Source organism: Pan troglodytes, chromosome 3 (genome assembly GCF_028858775.2).
Source record: "Pan troglodytes isolate AG18354 chromosome 3, NHGRI_mPanTro3-v2.0_pri, whole genome shotgun sequence".
In the NCBI taxonomy this organism is placed as follows: domain Eukaryota; kingdom Metazoa; phylum Chordata; class Mammalia; order Primates; family Hominidae; genus Pan; species Pan troglodytes.
Genome location: NC_072401.2, coordinates 142,580,796 through 142,607,114, shown reverse-complemented (window position 1 = coordinate 142,607,114; position 26,319 = coordinate 142,580,796). Strand labels below are relative to the sequence as shown.

The window sequence follows — 26,319 nt, the reverse complement described above, 5'->3', positions numbered from 1 at the left end:
CACCTACATACTCACTCCTGTTAACTGGAAATGATCTATGTATATTCAGTTATAGAGCCTGTTGAGATCCTTCTACAAAAATTTATCTTTATAATAGGTTGATATTTCTTTATTCCAGCATCATATTAAGCTAGCCTTCATAATATTCCACATTTTGCTTATTTTTATTCATCTTAATGTTATGTTAAGTAAAAATATTTCTAACTCAATTTGTATTTATTTCTTCATAGGTCAATGTTCATTTTCTTTGACACTTTGAAGACATTTTGTAACTATTTAAATTCTACACCATCTTATTTGCCATTAAAAAACTTATGTAACACACTTAAGTTCAGGAAATTATTTAGCCAATTATAAACACTGACTAGTTTGGGAATTGAAGTGTTACTGTTATTACCCATTAATATTCTTTTAATCCTCATTTTTTCTGGAATAAGTGAAATGCAAATATGAGGTAAATGTCTTAAATGACCAAGATTGTATTTTAATCTAGACGTCAGGGAAATTTCCAGACATGAAGTCCAGACCATGTGTTACTCTCTTGCCTAAGCTATCTGTCTTATAGATATAAATATTTTATTATCAAATTTAAATTATTAGCTGATGTCATAATTTTTGTTACTGGAGCATCTTGGTTCATTTAATCAGCATGCCTTTCCTTCCTTCCTTCCTTCTACGTTTATTGAGATTCTACTTCCAGGCCTTTTAAGACTTAGGAAATATAACTAAAGTCCCTGCTTTCATAACACTTGTGTCTAGTATCTAGGAAAGAACCACGAAGCCCTATAGAAAATATTTTCCAAAGTAAGGATTTTTTCCTACATTTCCTCTGATTAAGAATATTTATAATTAGCTCATCTTTACCTTTCCTCACTGAGGGGAGGAGTCGTTTTTGTTCCTAAAGTTTCTGAAGTCTAAGAGCATTCATGCTCCTAAAAACATTAATAAACATCAAGAGCAAATTGAGCTTATTAGCCACAAAGTCTGATTTCAAGGCAATTCTCCTGCATAGAATTCACGATCTCCCCACATAACTGGACTAGAATCCTCAAAAGCAAACAGTAACTCAGGCCCAGACTCCAAAGCGAGCGAATAGAGTTTGACAATTGCCAAATTAAAGAGTAATTCAACAAAACAGTCTTTATCAGTGTGGCATAGCTTCTGGCAAGAAGATTGGAAAGCTTAGTCTGATATGTGCTAGGAGGATAAGGATTATATTTTTGGAATAATGACTGTTGAGCAAATTTATCAAATTACAGATCACAAAGTCTTATTTAATCAAATAGTGGTTGGAATTCACATCCAATCCATATTGGATATACAGTAAATACTACCTGCATCCAATATGATAGGGATTTTTGGGTTTCCCTCACTAAAAGTTTTGTGGGTTTTTTTTCCCCCAGCAACTTCTGCTACTTGGTTCATTATGAGCCAGACCGTGATAAGCATTGAATATAAAGTTCTGAACCCTAATTTCAATAAATACCATTTCAGTGGCAGAGAGTATAAAAAGCAAGTAAATAGGGTATACAGGCAAAACAACTGCATGCTGTTATTAAAAGCTCTATGAGAAAAAATAAGAGGAGTGAAATATAATAGTTGAAAGGAGATTTATTCTAGGGAGGGTGGTCAGGAAAAGTACCTCTTTGAAGGTGGCATTTAAAATAAAGGAAGAGGCATTAGTCCTTTGAAGGGTGAGGGAAAGAGCATTCCAGACACAAGGAATGCCATGTGCAAAAGCCCTGAAGAGAGTGGAACCAAAGCTTGTTGCATGTGAGGATCTGAAAAAAACAAAACAAAAACAAACCAGTGTGGCTAAGGTCATGAAAGAAAGTACCAGACTGAAGAAAAGGCAGGGGCAGACCAGAAAAGGCATAGGCTCACTTAAAGTGGGGGATTTACGTTTTAAGAAGTCCACTGACTTGCCGTGTGGAGACTCCGGGACCAGGGAAGCCCTTAGTCCAGTTAGAAGACTACTGTATTCACTGTGACAAGCGAGCCTGGTGGACTGAACTAAGGTGGTAATGGGGAGATGGAGAGAAGAGTAGGTTTGAGATTTATTATGAAGATTGGATTAACATAACAGAGCTGGTGATGGGTTAGATGTTTAGATGTGGAGCAGGGAGCAGTGAGGGAAAGCAAGGAATAAAAAACTCTTAGCTGGAGTGGGTAGCATTGCCATTTAGTGTTTGATGAAGATTGGCATGAGAATAAAGTTCAGTATTTGACATAATTTTGTGATACTCATAAATCTTCAATATAGATATGTAAATTAGGCAGCTGGATAAGTGAGTCTGGGGCTCAAAGAAAATAAATTCAAGAATCATCAGTTTAAAGATGAGATACCTGACCAGGCGCGGTGGCTCACGCCTGCAATCTCAGCACTTTGGGAGGCCAAGGAGGGAGGATAGCCTGAGCTCAGGAGTTTGCGACCAGCCTGGGCAACACGGTGAAACCCCGTATCTACTAAAATACAAAAAATTAGCTGTGCATGGCTGTGTGCGCCTGTAGTCCCAGCTACTCAGGAGGCCAAGGCAGGAGAATTGCTTGAACCTGGGAGGCGGAGGTTGCAGTGAGCCGAGACTGCACCACTGCACTCCAGCCTGGGTGACAGAGACAGACTCCATCTAAAAAAAAAAAGAGAAAAAAGAGAGATACCTAGAATGGGGGTAGATCACCTACATAATATAAAATGAAGATAAGAGACCACAGCAATCCTTAGGTCAGAGCCTGAAGGAACCCCAACATTTTCCTAGGAGTACAAGGAGTAGCACTGAAGAAATCAAGAGAGCAGAGTGTGTCAGACAGGAGGCCGTGGTCAACCGCATAAGATATGGCTGAGAGGTTACATAAGGTGAGGAAAGAAGTGTTCCCATTGAATTTGACAAAGCAGCAGTCACCGGTGACCACAGAAGTTTCGGTGAGTGGCCTGGGCAGAAGCCAGAATATACTGGGTAAAGGACGGAAGAGAGTGACAACTACTATAGCCAATGTTTTTGAAAAGTTTTGCTATAAAAAGGGAGGAAGAATGAAGTTGTTGGAAGAACAGGAAAGATTCTTTTCAGGTGATACTAGAGCCTGTCTGTGTGCCGACAGGAATATTCCAGTTAACAGGGAGGTTACTGATGTGGGAGAGGGAGGAGATCATGGTAAGGACTAAGTTCCTGAGAAGGCCAGAGGGGACAAGCTTCTGAGAAAAAGTGAGAGTTGGCTTTGATAGGCTGGAGGGTGTCTTTTTCATTTAAACAACAGAAAAGGATACATTGGGGTAAAAGTAGATGATAGGTTTTAGGATCAGGTGGTGGGAGATGGGGAGTTTGATTCTAAAGGCTTCCTTTTCTAAAGAAAATCTGGTGTGATATCATAGCTAAGAGTAAGAAACTAAAGAGTGTGGGGAAGGCATGACAGGAGGGAAGGTATAAAACGTTCAAAGGAGACATTCTAGGGAACCCATTAAAAAAACACAGTAGCATTCCTACAGCTGCCAATGTGAAGTTTACATCATAAATTTAAAATAAAACTGATCAGCTCAGTGGTGCCATCTTGGCTAATATAAAAATAATTATATGAATGTGAGAGAGAATTGTCCTTAACTTTTGTCACCCCAATGTTCCTCCAAGGTGGAACTGGATGACCTGATGGGCCACACTGGTGTCATCTTTCTCACAGTTTTTTAATTATATTATTATTATTTGAGACAGAGTCTTGCTCTTTTGCCCAGGCCAGGCTGAAGTGCAGTGGCTCGATTGACTCACCACAACCTCTGCCTCCCTGTAACCTCCACCTCCCGGGTTCAAGCAATTCTGGTGCCTCAGTCACTGAGTAGCTGAGATTACAGGGGTGTGCCACCACGCCCAGATAATTTTTGTATTTTTTAGTAGAGACAGGGATGTGCCATGTTTGGCAGGCTGGTCTTGAAATCCTGGCCTCGAGTGATCTGCCGCCTTGGCCTCCCAAAGTGCTGGAATTACAGGCATGAACCATTCACAATCTTATTCTTAATAAGCTCAAGGAGGAAAACTTTTTCAAAGAGAGAGGAAACCTGTTCTTGTGTCAAGGGTATTGCATAGCTAGCTTCCTCAACCAGAATTTCCAAGTACCTTATCCAGATTCGTTTGTAGACTCCAATAGAGTCAAGCCTAGCAGCAACAGTAACAGAAATGGAAATACAAAATTGTACATGACCTCATTAACAGAATCACTAAGTCCACAGAATGTAAGTTTGAGAGGTCTTTAAACATCATCAATTTCAACACCTTCATTTTACAGAAGGGAAACTTTACAGAAGGTACTGCTCTACTAATTCAGTGTAGATAACAAACATGAAAACCAGCACAGGACCTGGCTTATGGGAAATAGTAAATGCTATTTTCTGTCCCCTGTTCCTTTCCAGTGTCCTTACTATGTGGTGAGAGAACTAGTCAATGGAAATACATTAATGCTGTAGTCTTGTGACTGGCTCTGTGTGATTATGGCTCAGTGGATATTTAGGAATTAGTACCAATAGGAAAGCATGACAAAATGAGTGATTAGTCATGCTGCAGTCTTGACCTAAATAGCAAATTAGGCACAGAGCTGGGATTAAAACTCTGACACCTGTGTTTGCAGTGCTACCGCTGTCTCCCTCAATTGTCCTAGACTGCTGTTTACCAGCCCTGTGGGAATGGGCCTCATCATAAAAGGGAAAGTATTTATGAAAACATCCTTCTAAACAACCAAATAGAAAGGGCAGGAAGAGGGCCTGGATTCTCTCCCCTCTTTTGTGGTAATTTTAACACAGTACAATTTACAGATGCTTGTGTCTAACAGCTGTCCGGCTCAGTCAGTGCACAGTGCTCTGAATGTCTTGGCTTTTAGTTCAACCTCCCCCATTCCAGCTTTTTGGCGAAAAAGGACAAGATGATCTTTCAAAGAGCAGAAAAAGAAAAGCAGATAGTTTTTAAAATGTACTCAATGAAAAGTAATGATTTAGAACAAAAAAAAATGAACAACTATGTGAAAAAATAAGAAGAAAAAGGAAACAGATGTATTGTGGTGAGAGTTTTCTGTGGGTTTTGGCTCAAGTCTCAAATGAGTTTTTCCAAGCTGACTTTCCGTATCTAGCCTCCCAAAACATTTTATGACATAAAGTTGTTTGGAAGAGTTTATGATAAAAGGAAAGAAGCCCAAATTAAATGTCAAAATTGTATCAAAGACTGAAATAAAAAGAAGTCACTTGATAATTCAAAGGAGCAAAAAAGAAAAAAGGATATTTTTAGCAAGGTATCCTATTGTTCTGAAATTTAAGAAGTTAGAAGAGAACAAAGAGCAAAGAAGTGAATATTATTAGTTTCATGCATACTCTCTAAAAAAACGTTTCCAAAACCTTCCATTTCCATCTGCAGTACTTGTAGCAGAAGCTGTAGGGGTTGCTGGACTCTTAAAGTTCATATACCTTGCCTGTACAGCAAGTACCTGGCCTCAGAGAAGCAACGCGCCCCACCACCAATGCTAAGAAAACTTACGAAAGCAAAAAATGAAGTGAAGGCTTGAGAGCTGAGATGAACAAAGAAATTAAGCAGAGGAAAATGAAGTGAAGTTCAAATCAGAGTCAAGTTAATGAACAAGATAATGAATATCTGAGACAAAAAGACTACCAATGTGGTAGTATAGCCCTTAAAATCATACCCTACAGTCAGACTTCCAGGATTACAAGCCCCACTCTTATACTTGCTACCTGCATGGCCTCGGGCAAGTTACTCCACTCTTAACTTTTTGTTTCTTCATTTGTGTAATGACCTCATAAAATCATCCTGAGAATTAATTAAGACAGTCTATGTAGTTAATAAAATGCTTAGAACAAATAGTGCCTGCATGTACATTAAGTGGTCAAAAACTGCAGCTCTTCATTACTATTTATTATTCAACACATTTACTGATGCCTTCTATGGGCCAGACACTGCAGCAGACGCTGAGAATATAGTCATAAGCAGGACATCTTTCTTGAACAGCTCTGCAAGCCTACTCCTTTGTAAGGCTATCTGGGCTAACTGTGATGCAGAATCGACCTGGTTCAATCATCCCTAAATGTTTTCATTTCTATGTGGAATTACTGCTCTCACTGAATTCTTATATGTGTGTTTTAAAAATGACCACACTCCACCTTCACAATTCACCTAGATGATTACGTCTGTCTCTAAAACTAGATTCTAAACTTGATGGGAGGAGCCCTGCCATTCCTCTGAGCATCAGCACAGGGCCTAACACAGAGATGGCAACCATATAAACATAAATGAATACCCTACTTTATTTTTTCGAGACAGCGTCTCGCTGTATCATCCAGGCTGGAGTACAGTGGCGCGATTGGTCATGGCTCACCACAGCCTCGAACTCCTGTGCTCAAGTGATCCTCCTGCTTCAGCCTCCCAAGCAGTTGGGACTACAGGCACTTGTGCCACCATGCCCAGCTAAATTTTTGTCTTCTTTTTGTAGAGACAGGGTCTCCCTATGTTGCCTAAGGCTGGTCTTGAACTCCTGACCTCAAGCAATCCTCCTGCTTCCACCTCCCAAAACTGATATTACAGACTTGAGTCACCACACCCAGCCTAAATTGACTTTCCTTAAATATTTTTGGATATTAAAATTTTTAGACTCTGTTCCCTCCTACTCTTCTTGTCCTGACCCCTCCTTGAAATCTCTTCTCTTCTATGTGGCCAACATATATGTCCTTTGGAATCTTCCAATAATCCTGTGAGATGTAATCACTCCACTTTGAAGAGAAGATTGTGGCTCAGCACAGTTAAAATTGCCCATGTGGCAGGCCTGAGATTCTAATCCTGGATTGCTTGGCGCCAAATGTCCTGGTGCCAAATGTCCAACTCCACCACTACAGCACTGTACCTCCCCTTCCAAACAAACATGGAAGACTGGGAAGAGGAAATATCTTTAGGACAGGATATATGAAACTAAATGTCACAGTATGTTACTTCAAGGAAAATTGATTAAAAAAATAATAATGCCAGCCTTTACACATAAAGTAATGTGAATTCTCTATTATATTTTGAGGATTTCTTTCCCTATTTGCAGTTATGTGGAATCTATTTTGAAGAGTGTTCCCTCTTTTCAGGGATGGGGACAGTTATCTAGGAGCCTATTGTGAATAAAGGACATATGCTGAAGAATTAAACAGGCATCAAAAAATGCCTGTTTGATTGCATTAAAAATGCAATCCACCAATCAATTAATGTAAAATGAAAAATATAATACAGATCAAACCCTGTATGTTGAATCTTCTCCACATAAAATTTTAATTAAACCATTAAAATATGTATGTGTAGAAGGAATTGTATTTTTAAATGTTATGATTCATTTTTTAGAAGTCTAAGGTAGAATTCCCTTTGAACATGCTGTGCACATTAATGGCAAGAAGCAAAAGCAGCGTCAAGGTTGAGAGTTTCTTAAAGAAAGTTCAATTTGCTGACACTCAGAGAAATGGGCACTACCATTCTCTGCTGTGGCTGCTGTTGTTTCTCAGAAACGTATGCTGTATGTATTTAAGTCAAATCTGCCTCTACCTCTTATGAAATAAGATCTCTGTACACCCAAGAGCCCTCTGGAAACCTACTAATTCCATCTTATCTGGGCTGCCTGGCTGGTGGAGAAAGTCCCCCAAAGGCCAGGACTCACCACTAAGCTGTCTTCTGGGTATATTTTAAAAACTATTTTAGGGAGCTCACTTTACTTTGTTGCATGGTGAGGCAAACCTTTGGAAAAGCAATTTGGCGATTGTGTATGTGTTGATAACTTAAAAATTATTCATGTGCTTTCATTCAGTAATCTTCCCCCCAAGACTCAATGCTGAAGCAAATTGCATGAAATTGCCATTTTGGATGTCTCTCTAGGCACCTTGAATAGAACCTGTCCAAACTCTCGATTCTTTCCCCAATCAACTTCTCTTGCAATCATCTTCATCTCAGAAAATGACTATTCCTCCATTCTGCCAGTTACTTAGGCTCCAAACTGTAGTGTCTTTCTTGGCTCCTCTTCTTCTTCCATACTACATGTCAAATGCATCAGAGAATACTGTTTATCCCACCTTCAAAACATATTGAGGATCGAATCACTTCTCACCATGCTCATTGCCACCTTCCTGACACAGGTCATTATCCTCTGTTTCCTGAATTACTGTTGAGTTCCTAATTGCTCTACTTGCTCCCATACTTGCTTGGATACAGTCAGACTAAATCTTTTAAAACACAACAGACCACATATACTTCCTCACTCAAAAATCTCCAAAGTTTTCTCCTCTCACTCAGAATAAAATGCAAAATGTTCACACCTTTGACTGCAAGGCCACATATGATTTGCTCCCCATCTTTCTGATCTTATTTTCTTCACTCAGTTTCTACTTTCATCTACATCCTTAATGGTCTTAATGGTTTCTTTGCTGTTTTTCTGCATATCAAATACAATCTTGCCTCAGATTGTACTTGTACTCATATACTTGTACTCATGTACTTGCCTCAGATTGTACTTATACTCAGATTGTACTTGTACTTTTCCTGGTAAAACCAGTCCCCCAAATAGCCACATAGAATCCTTATTTCTTTCAATATTCTGTTCAAAAGTCACCTAACAAACCAGCTGACCCTGACAGAAAATACCTTATGTGACATAGGTTACCCTTCCATACTCTGTTGCCTTTTTCTTCATAGCAGATGTCATTATCTGACATAATCTAAAGCTTTTTAGAAATTTCTGTTTTTTTCCAACTCCAGAATATAAACTCCATGAGAGCAAGAACCTTATCTGTTTTGTTTCAGTTGCATGCCCAGTGCCTGTAACACCAATGCGTTAACAGGTGCTCGATAATTATTGTTGGATGAAGAAATGAAATACAGAGATGTTTTTATCTACAACAGTATTATATATTTGGGGGGTGGTATAGCAAGCGCTCTTTGCTCTCCCCAAATACCACTTGTCAGTTGTTCAAGAAGTGCCACTGGAAAAAAGAGTAGCAGGGTTTCCAGAAAATCATTAGCACAAAGCTGGAAACATATTAATGTCCCCTCAAAAAGTGAACTTTTGACTTATTAAAAATATCATGAATTGGGCTCAAATTCTCTGAAAGTGTAGCTAGTGGAAACCAATATGTCATAGATAATCATTTTTTTTTCGGAACCATTTAAGAGTAAGTTGCAGAAAGAATGTCTCATCACTGCCAAATTCTTCAATGTACATAGCCCCCCAACCACAGACATTCTTCTACAAAACTACAATATAAATATCCAAGTCAGGAATTCACCATTGATAAAATATACCATCCAATCTACCAATTTCACTGAATTTTTGCCAAGTGTTTATTTTTCCTTTCTGGTCTAGGAGCCAATCTGGGATATTTATTGTACGTAATTGTCACATCTCTTAAATCTCTTCAATTTGGATCAGTTCTTCTGTTTTTCTCTGTCTCTCATAAGTTTAAGAGTTTTAAAGAATATAAACTTTTCATTTTGAAGGTTGCCTCTCACCCTGGGTTTATCCATTGTTTCCTTATGTCTAGACCATGCCGTGTATTGTTCTTTTCAGGAACATGACAGAAATGACACTGTAATCCCAGTGCATTTCATCAGGAGGTACATGATAGGACTCATTCTACAAATGGTGATGTTCACCATGATCACCTGCTCAACTTGGGGTCTTCCAGGTTCCTCTTCAATAAATTCACCATTTATTGAATTAATAAGTATTTTTCAGAAGATACTTCAAGACTAGGCTAATATCCTGCTTCACATCAAACACCTACTCATCAGCCTTAGTATCCATTGATGACTCCTGCCTAAATCAAACAACACTCTTGTCAAATGGTGACTTTCTATATCCATTAATCCTTATCAGTAGGTATTTCTACCATAAGGAAGAGCTGTTCCTATTTATTTACTCCATCATTTATCTGTATTAACATTAGCACGGATTCATGCCTTATTAGATAGGTTGTAATCAGTTACTAGGATCACTTATTTTATGTTCAGACTGTCCCAGATTTGGCCAGTGGGAGCCCTTTCCAGCTGGCTCTTCTGTCTTTTTGACATACTCCCATCATGCTTGGAGCATTTCCTTTCAAGAGGTTATGGGCTCACTCTGTACTTTCCCAGTGTCAGCCCTATAATCAGCCAGCTTGCTTTTCGTGGAGGATGCTATTTAGAAACCAAGATCTTCTGGCCACTTGATGTGCCTTTTGCTTTTGGCCTCTGAATGGAGAGAGCTATGGTATATATGTGTGCACACACATAAATATATATACATATAGTTTTTGAAAAATTATTTCATACTCATTGTTCATCCATCCTAAAGCCTCAAGGTTATTTACAGCTCACTTTCTTTCCATATTTGTAAATTCCTTCTCCAACAGTAAGAAACCTGGCTCCTATTTTACTCAGTGTTTTACTTATTAGCCCAATGGCCCTGTAATTAAGCAATCTTCCAGCCATGCTATTTCCTTGACCCTGTCATCTCTTTAGCACCTAACTTTTCCAAAGGAAAGAAGGGGTAGGGGATAGTCACACATTCTTAATAACATAGCTTCTCCAAGTCTTCCAGCTGGAGAAAAAAATGCTAAGCGATAAAGAAGACTGGGGAAACACTGTGGGTTGCTAAAGGCAACTGCTCAGAACCTAGCTGGGGGTTTCTAGCAGTGGACTCCTCCCTCAGATCTCTGGTGGTTCAGGAACCAGCAGCCAGGTGTCTCCACTTTTGCCTCCTTGGCAGTAAGCGCTATAAAAAGCACTGTCCCAATTGCCTAGAAGCCTATTTTCTAAAATGAATAAGCTAGGAACACATACAAATTCAGCACATCAAATGCCATAGAGACAAATTCTTCTAAGTAGTTCTTCTTGTGCCTGCTTCTAATTTGGGTACAGCTGAGGCTCTTTGCCCTCCCTTAACAGCCATCAGCTGTTTGTACTGCTGCCGGAAAAAGAGAAGTTGTACTGGTGGACGTTCATTAACGAAGAGCTGTAAACATGTTAAAGTCCTGGGGAAAAGGCAGACTTTCATTTTTTAAATTTAAATCATAAATGGGTCCTGGGTTCTCTGAAAGAGCATCAGGTGGGAAACACAATGTAAATGATAGAGAACCACCAAACAAATATTTTTAGAGACTATATGGCAGGCATCTCAAGCCAAGGGAAAGGATATCCATCACCAAAACGTCTAATTGGTAAGGAACTGTGCTGTACCACCGTTTTAAGAACACTACACTAGGGGGACTGTACTGTCTGCTGACTACTGTAATCTCTATGCACACTTGGAGAGCGCACTATAAACAATAACCCAAACAAACCTCCCTTGCCTGTTGGTGCTGCGAGTCCCCTGTTCCCAGTCATGACAATCAGAATAAACACAGTCCAGAAATGTCTCGCCCGGTTTCTCTTCTTATAGAGTGACAAAACAAACACCTATTCTATAAGAAAACGAATGTTACATGTTTGCTTCCAGGTGGGCAGTAGGAAGCCCATTGTTATACCCATCTTAACAGAATGGTTGTTAGACCAGCAGCATCAGCACCACCTGGTAACTTGTTAGAAATGCGTATTTTTGGGGCCGTACCCCAGATCGACTGAACCAGAAACTTTGTGGCAGGACCCATCGGTCTGAGTTTTAAAACTAAAGATTTGATAGCCACTGCCCTAGGTATTCCAGAGGTAGCTTTGGAAGGACCTCAATACCAAACCACCTTACACTTTGGCCTTAGGACAGGTAATCAGGGAGCTCACGGCAGTACTTCCAGCAAACGGCAGGGTCGTTTACGAGAGGCACATACATTTGCTAAATGTAACGCTCAGGAAGTTATTCCCGTACTCAAAGGGCGAGGGGTCGCTTCCCCTTTACCCCCACCTAGATTAAGTCGCCTATTGAGGTTGAATTTGAGACCCGACAGGGGTCGCTGCTGCCCATAAAGAGAGACCAAGGGAACATGGCAAGAGAATCCCAGGGGCTTTGACATCACACTAAGCTCCTCCTTGCACGCACACATTATACACACACACACAAACATACAGACACACACACGGACCGCTTACTCCGCTCTGCCTGCTCGCTCCCACTGTCCCCAAGCCCGCCCCGCCCGCGGCAAGTGCGTGCCCAGGCGCAGCCACCGGCGAGATCAGGAGCGCAGCGCCCGCAGCCTGAGGGAACCGGCGCAGGGCAGCAGCGGCTGCAGCTGGATTCGCGCGCCCCAGCGCTCAGTGGCGGCGGCCGGGACACCCTCGGCAGCACCCCGCACGGCAGCACCCCGCACGGCAGCACCCCGCACCGCAGCACCCCAGACTACGAGCAACCGTGCCCGTCCCCGCCGGGGCTGGAGGGCGCAGGGCCGCCACCCTGCAAGTTCCTGGGCCCCCGGCCACCCTTATGAGAGAAGGCGAAGCCGGGCGAAGGAGCAGGACGCTCGGCAGCAGGACTCCTCCGCAAGCCCGGCGGGCCCTCTGTTCCCGCGCCCCCCGGGCGCCCAAGAAGCAAAATGCAACCACCGCGCTACAGCTGAGAGGGGAAGGGGCCAGAGCCATCCGCTCGCCCGGAATCCGGTCCCCGCGGCGGCTGCGCGTCCCGGCCGCGGCCCCTCCGCCCCGGGAGTGAGCAGCAGCAGGAGAAGAGGCAGCCGGCCCGGGGTTGGCCGGGGCTGGGGAGGAGGGACGGGACGGAGGGAGGGCGCGGGGGCGGGGAGGGGGCCCCGGCGGATAAAGATGGCAATGTCTCTCATCCAAGCGTGCTGCAGTCTGGCTCTCTCAACATGGCTGCTTTCCTTTTGTTTCGTGCATCTGCTCTGCCTGGACTTTACCGTGGCCGAGAAGGAGGAATGGTACACCGCCTTCGTGAACATCACCTACGCCGAGCCCACGCCGGACCCCGGGGCTGGGGCGGCGGGCGGCGGCGGCGCGGAGCTGCACACGGAGAAGACGGAGTGCGGGCGCTACGGAGAGCACTCGCCCAAGCAGGACGCCCGCGGGGAGGTGGTCATGGCCAGCTCGGCCCACGACCGCCTGGCCTGCGACCCCAACACCAAGTTCGCCGCCCCGACCCACGGCAAGAACTGGATAGCCCTCATCCCCAAGGGCAACTGCACGTACAGGGATAAGATCCGGAACGCGTTCCTGCAGAACGCCTCAGCCGTGGTCATCTTCAACGTGGGCTCCAACACCAACGAGACCATCACCATGCCCCACGCGGGTGAGTGGCCCAGCGGGCGCGGGGGAGGGGAGACGGCGGGGACGGAGGTGCCTAAAGGGATCCAGCGCCTGCCTCCAGGCTCCTTCTGGGAAGTCCGTGCGGCGCGGAAGACGTGTCTGGGTTCCCTGGACCGATTAAGTTTTGCTCCGCGTCACTTGGGGGGTTTACAAAGAGGAGAAGATTGACTGTATTGGGTAGGGGAGAGGCTGCCGGAGAGCTTGGCATAGCGCCGCTTGGACAGGGGTTCAACGTGGCGGGCTAACTTTTCCGAGGGGGACCTGGAAGGTGGGGTTTGGAGGGTAGGGCACAGATACTGTTCTTGGTTAGTGACCGGCCCAGCACCTGTTTGGAACCAGTAGATCTGATACCACAGCACTGCTCTTGGGTCTGTGCATCAGGTATACCCTGATGCAGGCGCTATATCAGGAGAGGGGTAGGGTTACCTGCTGGCAGCTCACCACCGCGAACTTGCACTTGAGGTTTCATCTCTTCGTGGGAGAGTTTCCCCTTTTGGGTTTACGTACTTCATTAATCATATTAAAAGTACTATGCTCTGCCAGGCTGTCATCCAGAGAAACTGACAGGTGGCCACGATGGTAAATAATAACAATCCTCAACAAGCCAAGAAGAGTGTGATGGCCCTAAAGTTATAACTACTTTTCTAATTATTGCATTATCCTTTGCCTGATTGGGAGGTTAAATATGCTGAAGGTTTTCTTTCTGGCTAGAATGAAGGGATTTCAGACTAGAGAGAATAAGCTTTTGTTAATGATCGCAGGTACCAGGACTAGAAATGCATTACTGTCCCAAAACTCAATACCGCATATGCCTGACATAAGTGATGTTTCCCTGGTGGTAGGAACACCCTCCCCCCAAAAAAGCCATCCCCAGGCTTGTTAACATAAGTCCATAAGCCACTAGTTTTAGCAAGCTAGCCTCCTTATGTCAGGGCTTGCTGCTTGTATTTGTGTGCCTGAGAAGTGGGCCCTCCTTCCCCAGAGGGGTTTCTGGGCCGAGACTGTGGCATCCAGTGCCCGGAAGGAGGGGAGAAAATGACGGATGCATTTTCTGAGTGGAGTCTCCTAATCAAAAGCATTATTTTCTTTAAAAACCAAATTTGAATAAATAGTTACGCTGCTGAAATGGAACACCAAGCTCTGGCTACATTTGTAGGGGTGTTCTCTTTGGGGACAAGTTTCCATTCCGAGAGCTCGTGTCACCTATTAGTGAAATATTCAATTGGTTTGCCTCCAGTAATCAACACCAGCTGTTTTAGTCAGGGAAATTTGTCAACCTTAACACAAACAGGTGGGGAGGGGAAATGTTCCAGACTTCTAAAACACAGGCCAGAAAAATACAGTGTGTCAATTAATGAAGAGGAGGAGAGGCAGTTACTTAGAAAAGTTACAATACAGCACTTTCAGAATATTCGATATATTTTCTTGAGCTCGACAGTTTTCTAAGGGAAAAGATTGTACTCTCACCTTGAGTCTTAAGAGCACTACTGAAACTTTGATATTCAAGGATGTTAAGGACTATGGAAAGCACTTTAAGTCATGTAAAGTATCTTTAGATAAACATGTTACTTAATATTTAAAACCTCAGTGGAGGAGGGGTGAAGGAAGCTTTTTTGTTTTTGTTGTTCTTTAAACTCCAAGATTGTTAGCTGACTTTGTGAGATTCTTTAATTGTTTCTCTGTGCATTTGCATGAAATCTTGAACTCAACTTCTTTGAACATAAAGTAAGAGGCATCATTTGTTCCTGTCTAAAAAGGTTCTCTAGAACTGCCAACACATTGGATCAATTAATGGCTTGCTTAATTTTAAAGAAAACACTAAGCAGATTTCCCACACAAATGATGCTTGATTAAGATAGTGGGAGTGGAAGGTTTAGTAATACTGTAGTTTGAACGTTAAAGGCAAAAAAAAAAATTGGAAATTGTCTATTATCTAATTGTTCTGTTTCCGAAAATGTATTCATGCTGTATCTGCCAATGGCCAGGAAACTCCATATTATCTTCTGACATTTTGCCACATTAGGAGACTCTGTGTTCACTTCAGTCAGGGGCTAGCATTGATTTCTGCTAGAGTGTCATTATGAGCAGATACATGACAGGGTAGCATGGTAAACCCTTGACTATACTCTGAAATTCTTCTGCCTAAATCTCAAACACTGCCAGCTCTTATCTGGCTGTCAGTGTCTTCCATGTAGTCCAGATCTTGAAAGCTTTACTTTTCCTAGTTAAATTTGAGGTCAGATTTCTGAATTCAGTTTGAGAAACTGCACATTTTAGATGCTAATCAAATATTTTTATTTTGTGAACTTGGGATACCATACCAGAAAATCTGCATATTTGTGAACTTTTAAATTCAGTTTTTAAAAAGTTTAAAAACTGCAAAAGCTGATGATATATCTATCACCTTTCCTCTAGATCCTTTATTTTTGGAACTGATAGATTTCAGGTGAGGAGAAGGTCTGTATTTAGTGTTATGCAACCTGTCGTTTAACATCTATGCATTTGTGTATCTTGAAATTCAATTAAATAGAAATTGTTTTGTCCTTTTCATATACGTTTTCTGTTTTTTTCTTTTCCTGCTTAAATAATTTTGATTTTCTGCCACTTATGTAACTATAACTTCTCATTCAAAAAGACACCACTTCTCCTGGGATAGACCAGTAGTTTTGCTTTATAACAAGTCACTTCCCCCCGCCCAGTATAACAGCTTTACTGAAATATAAACATACTCTGCAGTTCACTCATTTAAAGTATACATTTCAATGGCTTTTAGTGTATTGACTGAGTTGTGCAGCCATCATCACTATCTAGTTCTAATAAGAAACTCTTGTACTTCCCCAATATTCCCCAACTCCTAGTCACTCCCCATTATTCCCCAACTCCCAGCCCTAGGCTAATCTACATTCTGTCTTCATGTATTTAAATGCCTCTTTTGTACCTTTCATATAAATGGAATCATATAATATGTGGACTTCTGTGATTGGCCTCTTTGATTTAGCATAATCTTTCTAAGGTTCATCAAGGTTGTAGCATGCGTCAGTACTTAAACCCTTTTTATTGCCAAATAATATTTCGTTGTATGGATATATCACATTTTGTGTATTTATTCATCAACTGATGGAAAATTACGTTGTTTCTACCTTTTAATTGTTATGAAAAATAGTGCTATGAACATTCATGTACAAGTTTTTGTATGGACATTTCTCTTGATTATATACCTAGGAGTAGAACTTCTGAGTCATATGGCAACTCTATGATTTAATCTTTTGAGGACCTTCTAGACTGTTTTCCAAAACAACTGCATCATTTTGCATTCCCACCAGCAGTGTTTGAGGGTTCCAATTTCTCCACAGCCTCATCAACATTTGTTGCTATCTTTTTTAGTTTGCCCATTCAAGTGGATGTGAAGTGGTATCTTCATTTTGTTTTAAATTTTCATTTCCCTGATGACTAATTGTTACTTTTTAACAGTCTTGTTTTTTTCTGCTTTTCATTTTATTCCCTTTCCCCTTAACGCCCACCATTATTTATTCTTTTCCAGACTTTCAACTCATACACTTTTATGCTAGGGAAGAGAGAGAGTGATTAATAGAGAAAATCTGCCTCTCTCACTCTTTTTTTAAGTCTATGGACCAGAGATTTATATGTCCCCTATTAAGGGACATAAGGCTATATCTTTAGTGCAAGAGCACCAAGAAGGCCATAGCAAAAAGCTATAGAGAAATGCATCTTCCAAGTAGTAAAAGCCCCAGAAGTGAACTTTCAGGTATAGGCAAAGGCAGTGAGACTCAAATTACCTCCTCAAAGCTGGTCTGATGCCTTCCTGTGAAGCTTCTTTCGGTGTACCCTAAGGAAAATGATGATATCAGAAATTTCTAGAGGCAGTTTAGGGCACTAATTAAATAGGAGTGTAGCCTCTAGAGCCAACCACTTGGATTTGTGTCCTGGTGGCACTACTTTCTCACTGTGTATCTTTGTGCAAGTTAACCTCCCAGGTCTTGGGTTTCCTCCTTTGTGAAGTGGAGGATAACACCGTACCTCGATTGCTTGTTATGTGAATTAGATGGATTAATGCATGTACAGTGTTTAAATCTGTAGCTGGCACAAAGCAGTCAAAAAATGTTAGCCCTTCTAAGCATTGGACTCAGTGACACACAACGACATGCAGGAGCTACACACTGGATCATCATACCTCTGAGGCTCACTGAGTTCCTGGCAGCCTTGGGAAAGAACTCCTTATTTACCCTTTCATACTGAAGAGGCCAGAGCAGTGGTGCCAATTTGTTTGTGGCTCAGCTAATTGAAACAGGGTGTTCCAGTTCCCTTTGATGAACATTTAAGATTCTCCTATTGCATTTGTACTTTCTTTTGGCTTAAATTGAAATCTCATCGTAGCAAGGGCATGCATGATAAACGTGGTAGTCTGCGTATGCAGGCTGTTTGTGACTGAGTTGTGATGTTGAGGAAATGGTATGTTTTATTTTTTTCTTTTTTAAAGAGTGTGTTTGATATCTTTCTGTTTGTCTATTGCTAGTACATAATCAACAGGAAATTAAACATCTAGCTGTCTAGGAAGAACTTTTGTGAGACTAGGTCCCTAAGAGCAACTTGGAGATGGAGGAAGGGAAGAAATGGTTGCAGTAACTCTGGAGAACATGCTAGGCCCTTGGAAAGGAGGAGCCTAGGATGGAGTATATCTGTGTATTCTAGACTTCTCCAAGGTTGGAGGCAAAATGTAGTAGATCTACTGAGGCTCTTCCTCCATAGGTGGGTGCTCAGAGTTCAATGTATGGATTCATGCTACCTTTATGGCTGTTACTTTGATTGCTGAAGTCTACCTATGCCTTAAACTCTGTAAAGGACCTAGCTGCTTTAATTTAATAAAGTTTTCTTTTTTCTTCAGGACTCATTTTTCTAGAATATTTATGTGTACTTTTGCTTTACATTTTCCTTTAAGTGGTAAGATTAGCTCTCTTTTTTTTTTTTTTTAGCATGCTGGGTAATAATAACATTGACCAAATAGTGCTTACTCTGTGCCAGGCATGTTCTAAGCACTTTATATGTATATAAATTTAATTCTTACAACAACACTGTGAAATAGGTACCCTTACTGTCTCCGTTTGATAGACGAGGAAACTGAGGCAAACTGTCTAACTTGGTCACGCAGACAGTAAGTGGTAGATCTCGGCTTGCAACCCAGGCGGTCTGTCTGCTGGTCTGTGCTTAGAGCTACAGCTCTGTATACCCTCTCAGCTTGAAAGGGTATTCTGAAGGCTACATGTGGGCAGTGATTACTTAATCATAGATATAGGAAGCGATCTAAGGCTGATTTCCTGTTTCAGAGTATGTTAACAGATGCATCGTTGACTTGCATGAATGCATCTCTATTACGTAATGGGAGAATGGGACCTTATGTTTGGGCCTTTTCTCTTCCAGACCTCCCTCTGATTCACCATTTGACTTTGAGTCAGTCACTTTTTCTCTTCTCACCCTCAGTTTTCTTATTTATAAAGTACAAGGTTTGGTTTAGTTGATCTCTAAGAGGTATTTCAGCTCTAAAATTTATTCTTTATATATTTAAAACTTAGAATACTTCTAGTAAAATTCCCAATTTCTGGCTTCTTGATCAGAAAACCCAGTAACTGGGGCCTGCATTTCCCCGTGGAAAGAGTACCTGGAGCTGAGCAGTGGCTGGCTGTTCCCATGTGCCCTCCAGTTGGTCCAAGTCTCCATCACTTTTTACCATCTGGCTCTTGGCCTGCCGTGTTCATTTATATTTCCTACCTCAACCCCAAGGTCACAGTGTTTGGGACTCCATCTTTATGTAGCCAAACTTGGGGTAGTGAGGAGAAGTTACGGAAACAGACTTGGTTCAGCACAGGAAAAACAAATTCATAAGAATAGAAGTGTTTAGAAATGGAAGAGGTTTTCTTGACAGGGTAAGCTTTCTCTGGCATTCAGGTTGAAACTGAGTGGGAACATTGTGGAATTGCTGATCCCAGGATTTAAGGATGGACTTCCAGTGGGTGATAGCTTTAAGGGCCTTCCCAAGCATTGAGAGTATGTGATTCTCTATCACTTAGATATTTAAGAAACATGTTTTTTAAGAGCCTCAGTTCCCACTTCATTTTTCTCATAAGATACATGCAGTCTGGCTATCATTTATGCTTGGTCTTGATCTTCCATGCCAAAATAATCTCACCTTCTCACTTAGTATGCGTGTGTGTGTGTGTGTGTGTGTGTATGTATTTATTTTGCACTAAACTGTAACTCTTCACCTGTCTACTAGCAGAAATTCCAATAGCCAGGAATTCTAGACTCTGTTATTAAAAGCCATAATTCATCAAAGTGTTAAATAACATTCTTGGCAGTGTAGCTTAAGATGACCCGGGCAAGAAACTGTATGACTTGTTTATACATTTTAGGTCATAGAAGTACATATCTAGAGGATTGGGAAGGAAACTTACCTTCTGTCTTCTAATCTTTAATAAGAATTCAATCATCATCTCTCCTAGTGGCTGTGTCTTAAAAATCTCCTGGCTTCTCAAAAAGGAAGTAATTTTATAACCATGAAATCTGGAAAGGCCAGAAAGAACCTGGAGCTTCTTATTTATAGCTCATTCTTTCCGTTTTCAGAAAACAGTGATTGTGCCTCTGATATGAAGTTAATTTGTTTAGAAAACCAGTCTCAACTTTTGAAAAGTTAACCGTTATTGTTGCTTAACCATTATTGTTGCATTTCTGGACATTAAGCATAGCATATAAAGAATTTAATATTTTGATAGCCCTGAAAGTCTTCAGTTTATCCCTAGAAGAAATATTTCATCTTTTATATACTGTAAGGAGCATTTTACTCGTTGCTGAGAGATTGAAGTGATGTTAGTGTTGTGTATTTGATAATGTAATTTGTCAGATGCTAAATTTAAATTGAAATTCAAATCCTATGCAGATTATCTTAGTTCTTGAGGGTTTTGGTGGTAATATAAAACCCAGAGAAACAAGGCAGCGTTGTGCTGTGTAATTCTTCTACTAAGTTGCAATTTACAATCGTTCTATTAAATAGAAACCTTGTCTACAGGTATAATATGACCTTTACTCTTGTTTTAAACTTTGAGGTATTCATTGCTAGGCTGTTTAATGTATGGTAGGATAAATGTGCTTTGTATATTGAAGCCAAAATATTAATGACCATGGTTAGATCTAGGTCTCAGTTTTCTATAATAAAAGAGGAAAATTAAATTTATTTTACCATTTCACATTTGTGGTTATAAATTGCTTTCTATAAGTAGTCTTCACTTTTTTACTTCACCCATTCCATAATATATAGTGGTATTTAGAAAAAGATTTTCACTAAAAGTAAGCGTCGTTTGTCAGAGAATTTAAGCTTATGCATTGGCATGTTAGGTATTTTCATATTCAATTTGTGAACATATATTTCATAATAGAGATTTTAAAAAATATTTTAGAAATAATTCTGTATTAAATGTTTGGTTTGTTCATGTGTTTTCTAGGCAGACAAATATGAGTACATATATTAGGTAAGAAGGATTATCAGGAAATGTTTTGTTTCTTAACCATTTCTGTCTGGAATCTCTATTATAAATGGCTTTTTATGGGCAGAGTCCACTTACACACTATTGAAAATGCAAAGATTGGAGGTTTTTTGGAGGGATTGTCAGGAGGCATACAAATGCTTGTTTCCCCCTTTTTCTCTTTTCTGTTCCTCACTACCTACAGCAAATATTCATCTGGACCATTCTGTAGCCATGCACTGATGAAACCCACATCAGAAATGTAACTCCAAATGACCCAAAGAATAGTGGATGAGGAAAGATGTTTTCCGCTTCATTTATCAGGAAGATGCATGGAATGTTCTTCCTCTCAGAAATCCATAGAGCTGGCTGCCTCTTCAGTTCTCTTTACTAATGTGATCTTATCAGGAAGGCACTCCCAGGCTACTCTTCCCTAAACTAGTGGCAGCCTTCTCCTGCTGGTCCCCAGCACACCCCTGCTGCATGTTACCCACCATTAACATGTTTATTGTCTTCTCCCACCACAATGTAAGGGCCAGGTGAGGTGTCAGAGCCCTGGCATCAGAAAGTAGTAGACTTGTGGGGAGTAAGAATAATTTACTGACAACAGTATAGGTTTGAAAGAAAAGTTTTATTAGATAGAAAATACACTGCATAAGCAGCAGAAGAGTGCAGTGGGGCGCCTCAGCAAGAGAGGGCTGAGCACACCACAGTGGATTTTTCCTTCGGGGTATTCATGGACCTTAAAGCAGGAGCTGAAGGGTAATTTGGTCCATATTAGCCATGTAGGTCCTGACAAATATTGCAGCACTATTCACAATAGCAAAGACTTGGAACCAACCCAAATATCCATCAGTGATAGACTGGATTAAGAAAATGTGGCACATACACACCGTGGAATACTATGCAGCCATAAAAAAGGATGAGTTCTTGTCCTTTGTAGGGACATGGATGAAGCTGGAAACCATCATTCTGAGAAAACTGTCACAAGGACAGAAAACCAAACACCACATGTTCTCACTCATAGGTGGGAATTGAACAATGAGAACACTTGGACATAGGGTGGGGAACACCACACACCAGGGCCTGTTGTGGGGTTGGGTGGGGGGGAGGGATAGCATTAAGAGATATACCTAATGTAAATGATGAGTTAATGGGTGCAACACACCAACATGGCACATGTATACATATGTAACAAACCACGTTGTGCACATGTACCCTAGAACTTAAAGTATAATAAAAAAATAAAATGATTACATTTGTAGACATTTGGTGCCTTGATGTCAGCAAGGGTTGCACAATGAGGTTCTATATGCATGCATTCCAGAGATGTATAGAAATTCTAGTTACTTATAAATTTTTTGGAAGGAAACCTGGAACCAGATGCTGGCTTTACATAATAGAGAACTCTAATTACTTCTGAATTCCTTAGATAAGGAGTTTTGTCTCTGGATGGACTGCTTGATGGTTACCAGGTGATCTTTGCTCTTCTCAGTAAGCTCCACAAGAGTGGGGCATTTAGACAATATTTTTGGTCCACAGTTAAGTTCCCCAAGCCTAGAGCAGTCCCTGGCACGCAGAAAGTGCTCAGTACCTATTGCTAAATAACCTGGAACCTGGGAAGATGGACTATGTTAATATGTTCATCTCTAATTTCATAAAAATATTCTATGCCATTAAATATTTTTTCTTAGCATTTGACTCATAAAGTGGGGGAAGTTCTAATTTGATTCTCCCATTACAAATGTTTATTCATCTTTTAGCGTGTGGCATGAAGTGGGTGCCTGGTTTCTGTTCTTGGTCTAAGGGGAAAAAGGCATACTAGTAATGAGCAGAAGGACATAGAGTGTCAAAAAGGTTTGTAACCAAATACAATTCTGTGCATGTGTTTACTGTCCTGCAGCTTTAAATATGTATTAATAAAACGTTTTTCTTATTTTAAATGAAATACATATGCTATATAGAAACATTTGAAAATATAGAACATTTAAAAAGAGATAGTAAGAACCATCCACACTCTAATATTTTTTCATTACGTTTACTTTTATCAAATGGGTAATATATTGCCGGTGTGTTTTTATGGCTTTTAAAAATTTAATCATACATTTTGAAATTTCCTTGGTTCTTCCAAGATATTTGTGTGATGTTTCCACTTTTCTCTTACATAAACAGTGCTGCAGTAAACATTCACATATAGCTAAACATGAGTGCATATCCATGAATACTTCCTTAGGTCAAGTTCCAGAGTATGGGATTAATCAAAGGCTATTCATGTGTAGCTGTAGAGCAGTTATCGTTTCTTTTATAATAGCCCATATGATGAAGTCTTCAGATGTTTGCTTACTCAGGAGCATGGTGCTCCTTTGAAGGAGAAAAGACATCTGTTGGATATTGGCAGTGCTGCTGCTGTGGGGTCCTGTCACAGCTTTTTAGCATTACTTTGCTCCAAGCTACACTATTTTGGCAGCTGAGGCAAGACACCGAAGGTGGCGAATCAGGAGAAATGAAGTGTCAGAGATAGAATCATCATGATTACTGATGGTGAAACTCCACCTCCTCCCTTACACTCCTCTGTGTCTGGGGGATGCTGAATGCAAATTGAACCAGCAGTTAGGAAACTCGGGTTTCAGTTGTGGCTCTCTCTCAAATTGGCTTTTCGGTTGGCAAGTCACTTCCCTCCTCTGGGGCTCATTTTCTTTCATTTGAAAATGGTGAGCAGGAGGCGCCTGGAGGGGAACTTGGTTGAGATCAGTGATCTCCACCCTGACTGCATATTGGGATCACCTAGGGGAGTTTAAAAGTTAGGGCTGCCCAGATCCCACCTGCAGAGATTCTGATGTAAATGGTCTGTTGCAGGGAGGGGACTCCCCATATGTTTCTAGAGTGCGCTTAGGTCTGACAGCCACTATGCGGGATGAATCTGAAATCTCCCTCAAGTTCTTATACCATGTGGTTCTTTATTAATTATATAAGGAAATGATGTTTTTCCTTTGAAGGCATCAAAATCCTACGTGAATAAAATTTTAATTTTTTAAAAATTTCCCGAGAACTATAAGGATTGAAATTATGAGGGCAGGGACAGTGTTGCTTAAATCATGAATTAGTGATTCACTGATAATAACGGTTTTGGTGACCAGCAAGAAGGCAAACACATGGCAAACGCAGCAAGTGCAGGAAAGCACACAAACTTCTGTAAAATAGTCAAGAAGAATACGATAATGAGTCAGAAGTGATTAGACCTTGTAATTTGATTGGGTGAAATTTCATCTATATGCTAAATGTTGATTATTATACGAGCAGTTCTCCAAGCTTAAAAGGTAGAGACACCGTGCTGTTTTTACCAAGTAGGAAGTACCCTCTTCTGCTCATTGTGGTTATTACTACCCAGTTTGGGAGGCAGAATAGGGTAGTGGTGAAAAAGAAGATTCTGGTCCATGGTTGACCTGGTTCTGAGCCCTGATACAGTCACTTGTCTAGGGAGACAGAAAGCAGCATATGGTTGAGATAGCAATCTGAAGTCATTCCCTTGGTGAGGATGAGCTTCCACTGTTCTAGGAAGAACTGCAAGTCCTGCTGGGCAGAGAGGGTCTGGGAGCTCAGGAAGCAAGTGTTTAGGCTTTGGAGTCCTCGTCTCTAAAGTGAGCCTCCTATGCTGTCCATCATAGATGTTGTGTGTGACCTCTTACATTACATAATACAGTAAAGGGGTGACTCTGAGCATGTAATACATGAAAACTGTAATTATTGTCCACAGAAACACACTTTGAATCTGATCACATCTTATCACCATTGTTGTCACCAACTGAGTCCAAGCTATCATGAGCTCTTGCCTGGACTGCCACTGTCACCTCTAGCTGGTATTCAGCTTCCCTTCCTGCCCCCTGCCATCTGCTGCCCATACAGCAAACAGAATGAACTTTTGAAAATACAAATCAAAGGCAATCACTCCTCTGCTCAAATCTTCCAGGGATTCCCCATCATACTTGGAACCAAGTTAAAGTTCTTGCCATTGTCCTCAGGGCCCTCCTCCGTGGTTTGGCCTCTGCTTCCTATCCAGTCCGTTTCCTACCCCACTTCCCTCACTTACTACTTCCCAGCCCATCATGTCTTCTTGCTGGTCCTCAAATGCTCTCAGCCCAGGACCTTTGGAACCTCTTTTTCCAGATTTTAAAAAAATAGTTATCATTTAAATATCCCTTTATGCTTTTCGAATGATTCCCAAACAAGAAAGTCTAGTAGCCATTCATCTATTTCTCTCATATTTAACCAACTCATTATTTTTTAAGTTCAGTTTGCTATTATGCCACTTGTACTCCAAGAGAAATATCTTCCAGCAAAGTACAATTTGGCAGCATTTTAGAATCATAGGGTTTTATTGCTCAAGTGAGCAGGAAGAGTACCCAGTCACCACCCTCAATTTTTTCAGATTCTCCTATCAGTCTTATTTACATCAGTCACCTTTTCCCATCATCAGTCACCCTTTCCCGTCATCATCGCCCTTTGCCCCCTTTGCCCCCTTTGTCAGTTTTCTCTGGCCACTGTGAAAATATTTCATCTGCTGTTCATTCTCTCTTCTCTTATTCTCCCTTATCTTATCACTACTTGAAATTTCTATATAATTTCATTTGTGAATTTGTTCCATTATTGTCTGTCTCCCACATGGGAATATAAACTCCATGAGGGCTTGGTTCTTGTCTTCTTAACGGCTGTATTTATAGAGCCTGGCGTAGAAAAGGCATCCATTGCATAGCTATTGAAAATATGAATGAATGATACAATATGTACCATCCATAATTCTCAGATGTACTGCTCACTTAAGGAATTAAGTAATGAATTTTTATTATATACACTTTTTCTGCCTTATATTGAAGGTATGGAAGGCAATATTTAATTTGAATGCTTAAAAACTTGATTCTATATCTTGTGCTTAGCAGAGCTATTCTTGCTGGGACTGTGGTAAGAGATTCATCTACTCGCTAACCTGACTTTAACCCCTTATAAGGTACCTCCTGTTAGGCCCGTAGCAGCTGCTGAGAATAGAGAAGTAGGAAAAGGGTGGTGCCCTGGGCCCTAAATCCTTGGGCTTCTGTTTAGGGATGGTGGGAGGTCTGGAGCAGGAAGCCAGTCGTTATTTTTCTGAGATCTTCTATTATCACGCCAGTGTTTCTAAAGAGGCCTGGATGCCTACCTGTGAGTATTTACAAGCAAATCCTTTGCTTAGGAGGAGCTTTCTTTTGGATGTCAGCAGGGGGACTTTCTATAGATAACAGAATGGATATGTCCTTTGGAGTCAGCTGTTATCAAATACAGAAAGTAATCTGAGAAAAGTAGTTGAGCATAGTGCTGCCTGGATGATCTTACTGGGATATGGGCATGTGGTAGACCAGATGCCTCAGGGGGCCCTGACTGGGCTAGAAGGAATTGTATAGTTTGATGGTAAATCCTACCTGTCTAGATGTGTTGTATGAATCTGTCTCTGTGTATATGGACTGCTTCATTCCAGAAGAATGAAGAATTTAAAATCAGTGGGCCAGAAACAGGATGTCAGAATTCCTCTAAATGAAGGA

At 41.1% G+C, this 26,319-nt stretch overlaps 1 protein-coding gene across 1 annotated transcript in view; it reads left to right on the top strand.

Annotated features, from left to right (window-relative positions):
- The first annotated feature begins 12,016 nt into the window (after positions 1–12,016).
- The window catches only part of RNF150 (ring finger protein 150), a 270,090-nt gene continuing 255,787 nt past the window's right edge, over positions 12,017–26,319 (top strand). Inside the window, exon 1 of the mRNA XM_003310523.7 lies at positions 12,017–13,203. Within this exon, the coding sequence (XP_003310571.4) occupies positions 12,720–13,203 (484 nt within the window). The 5' untranslated portion in view covers positions 12,017–12,719. The remainder of the gene's footprint in view (positions 13,204–26,319) is intronic.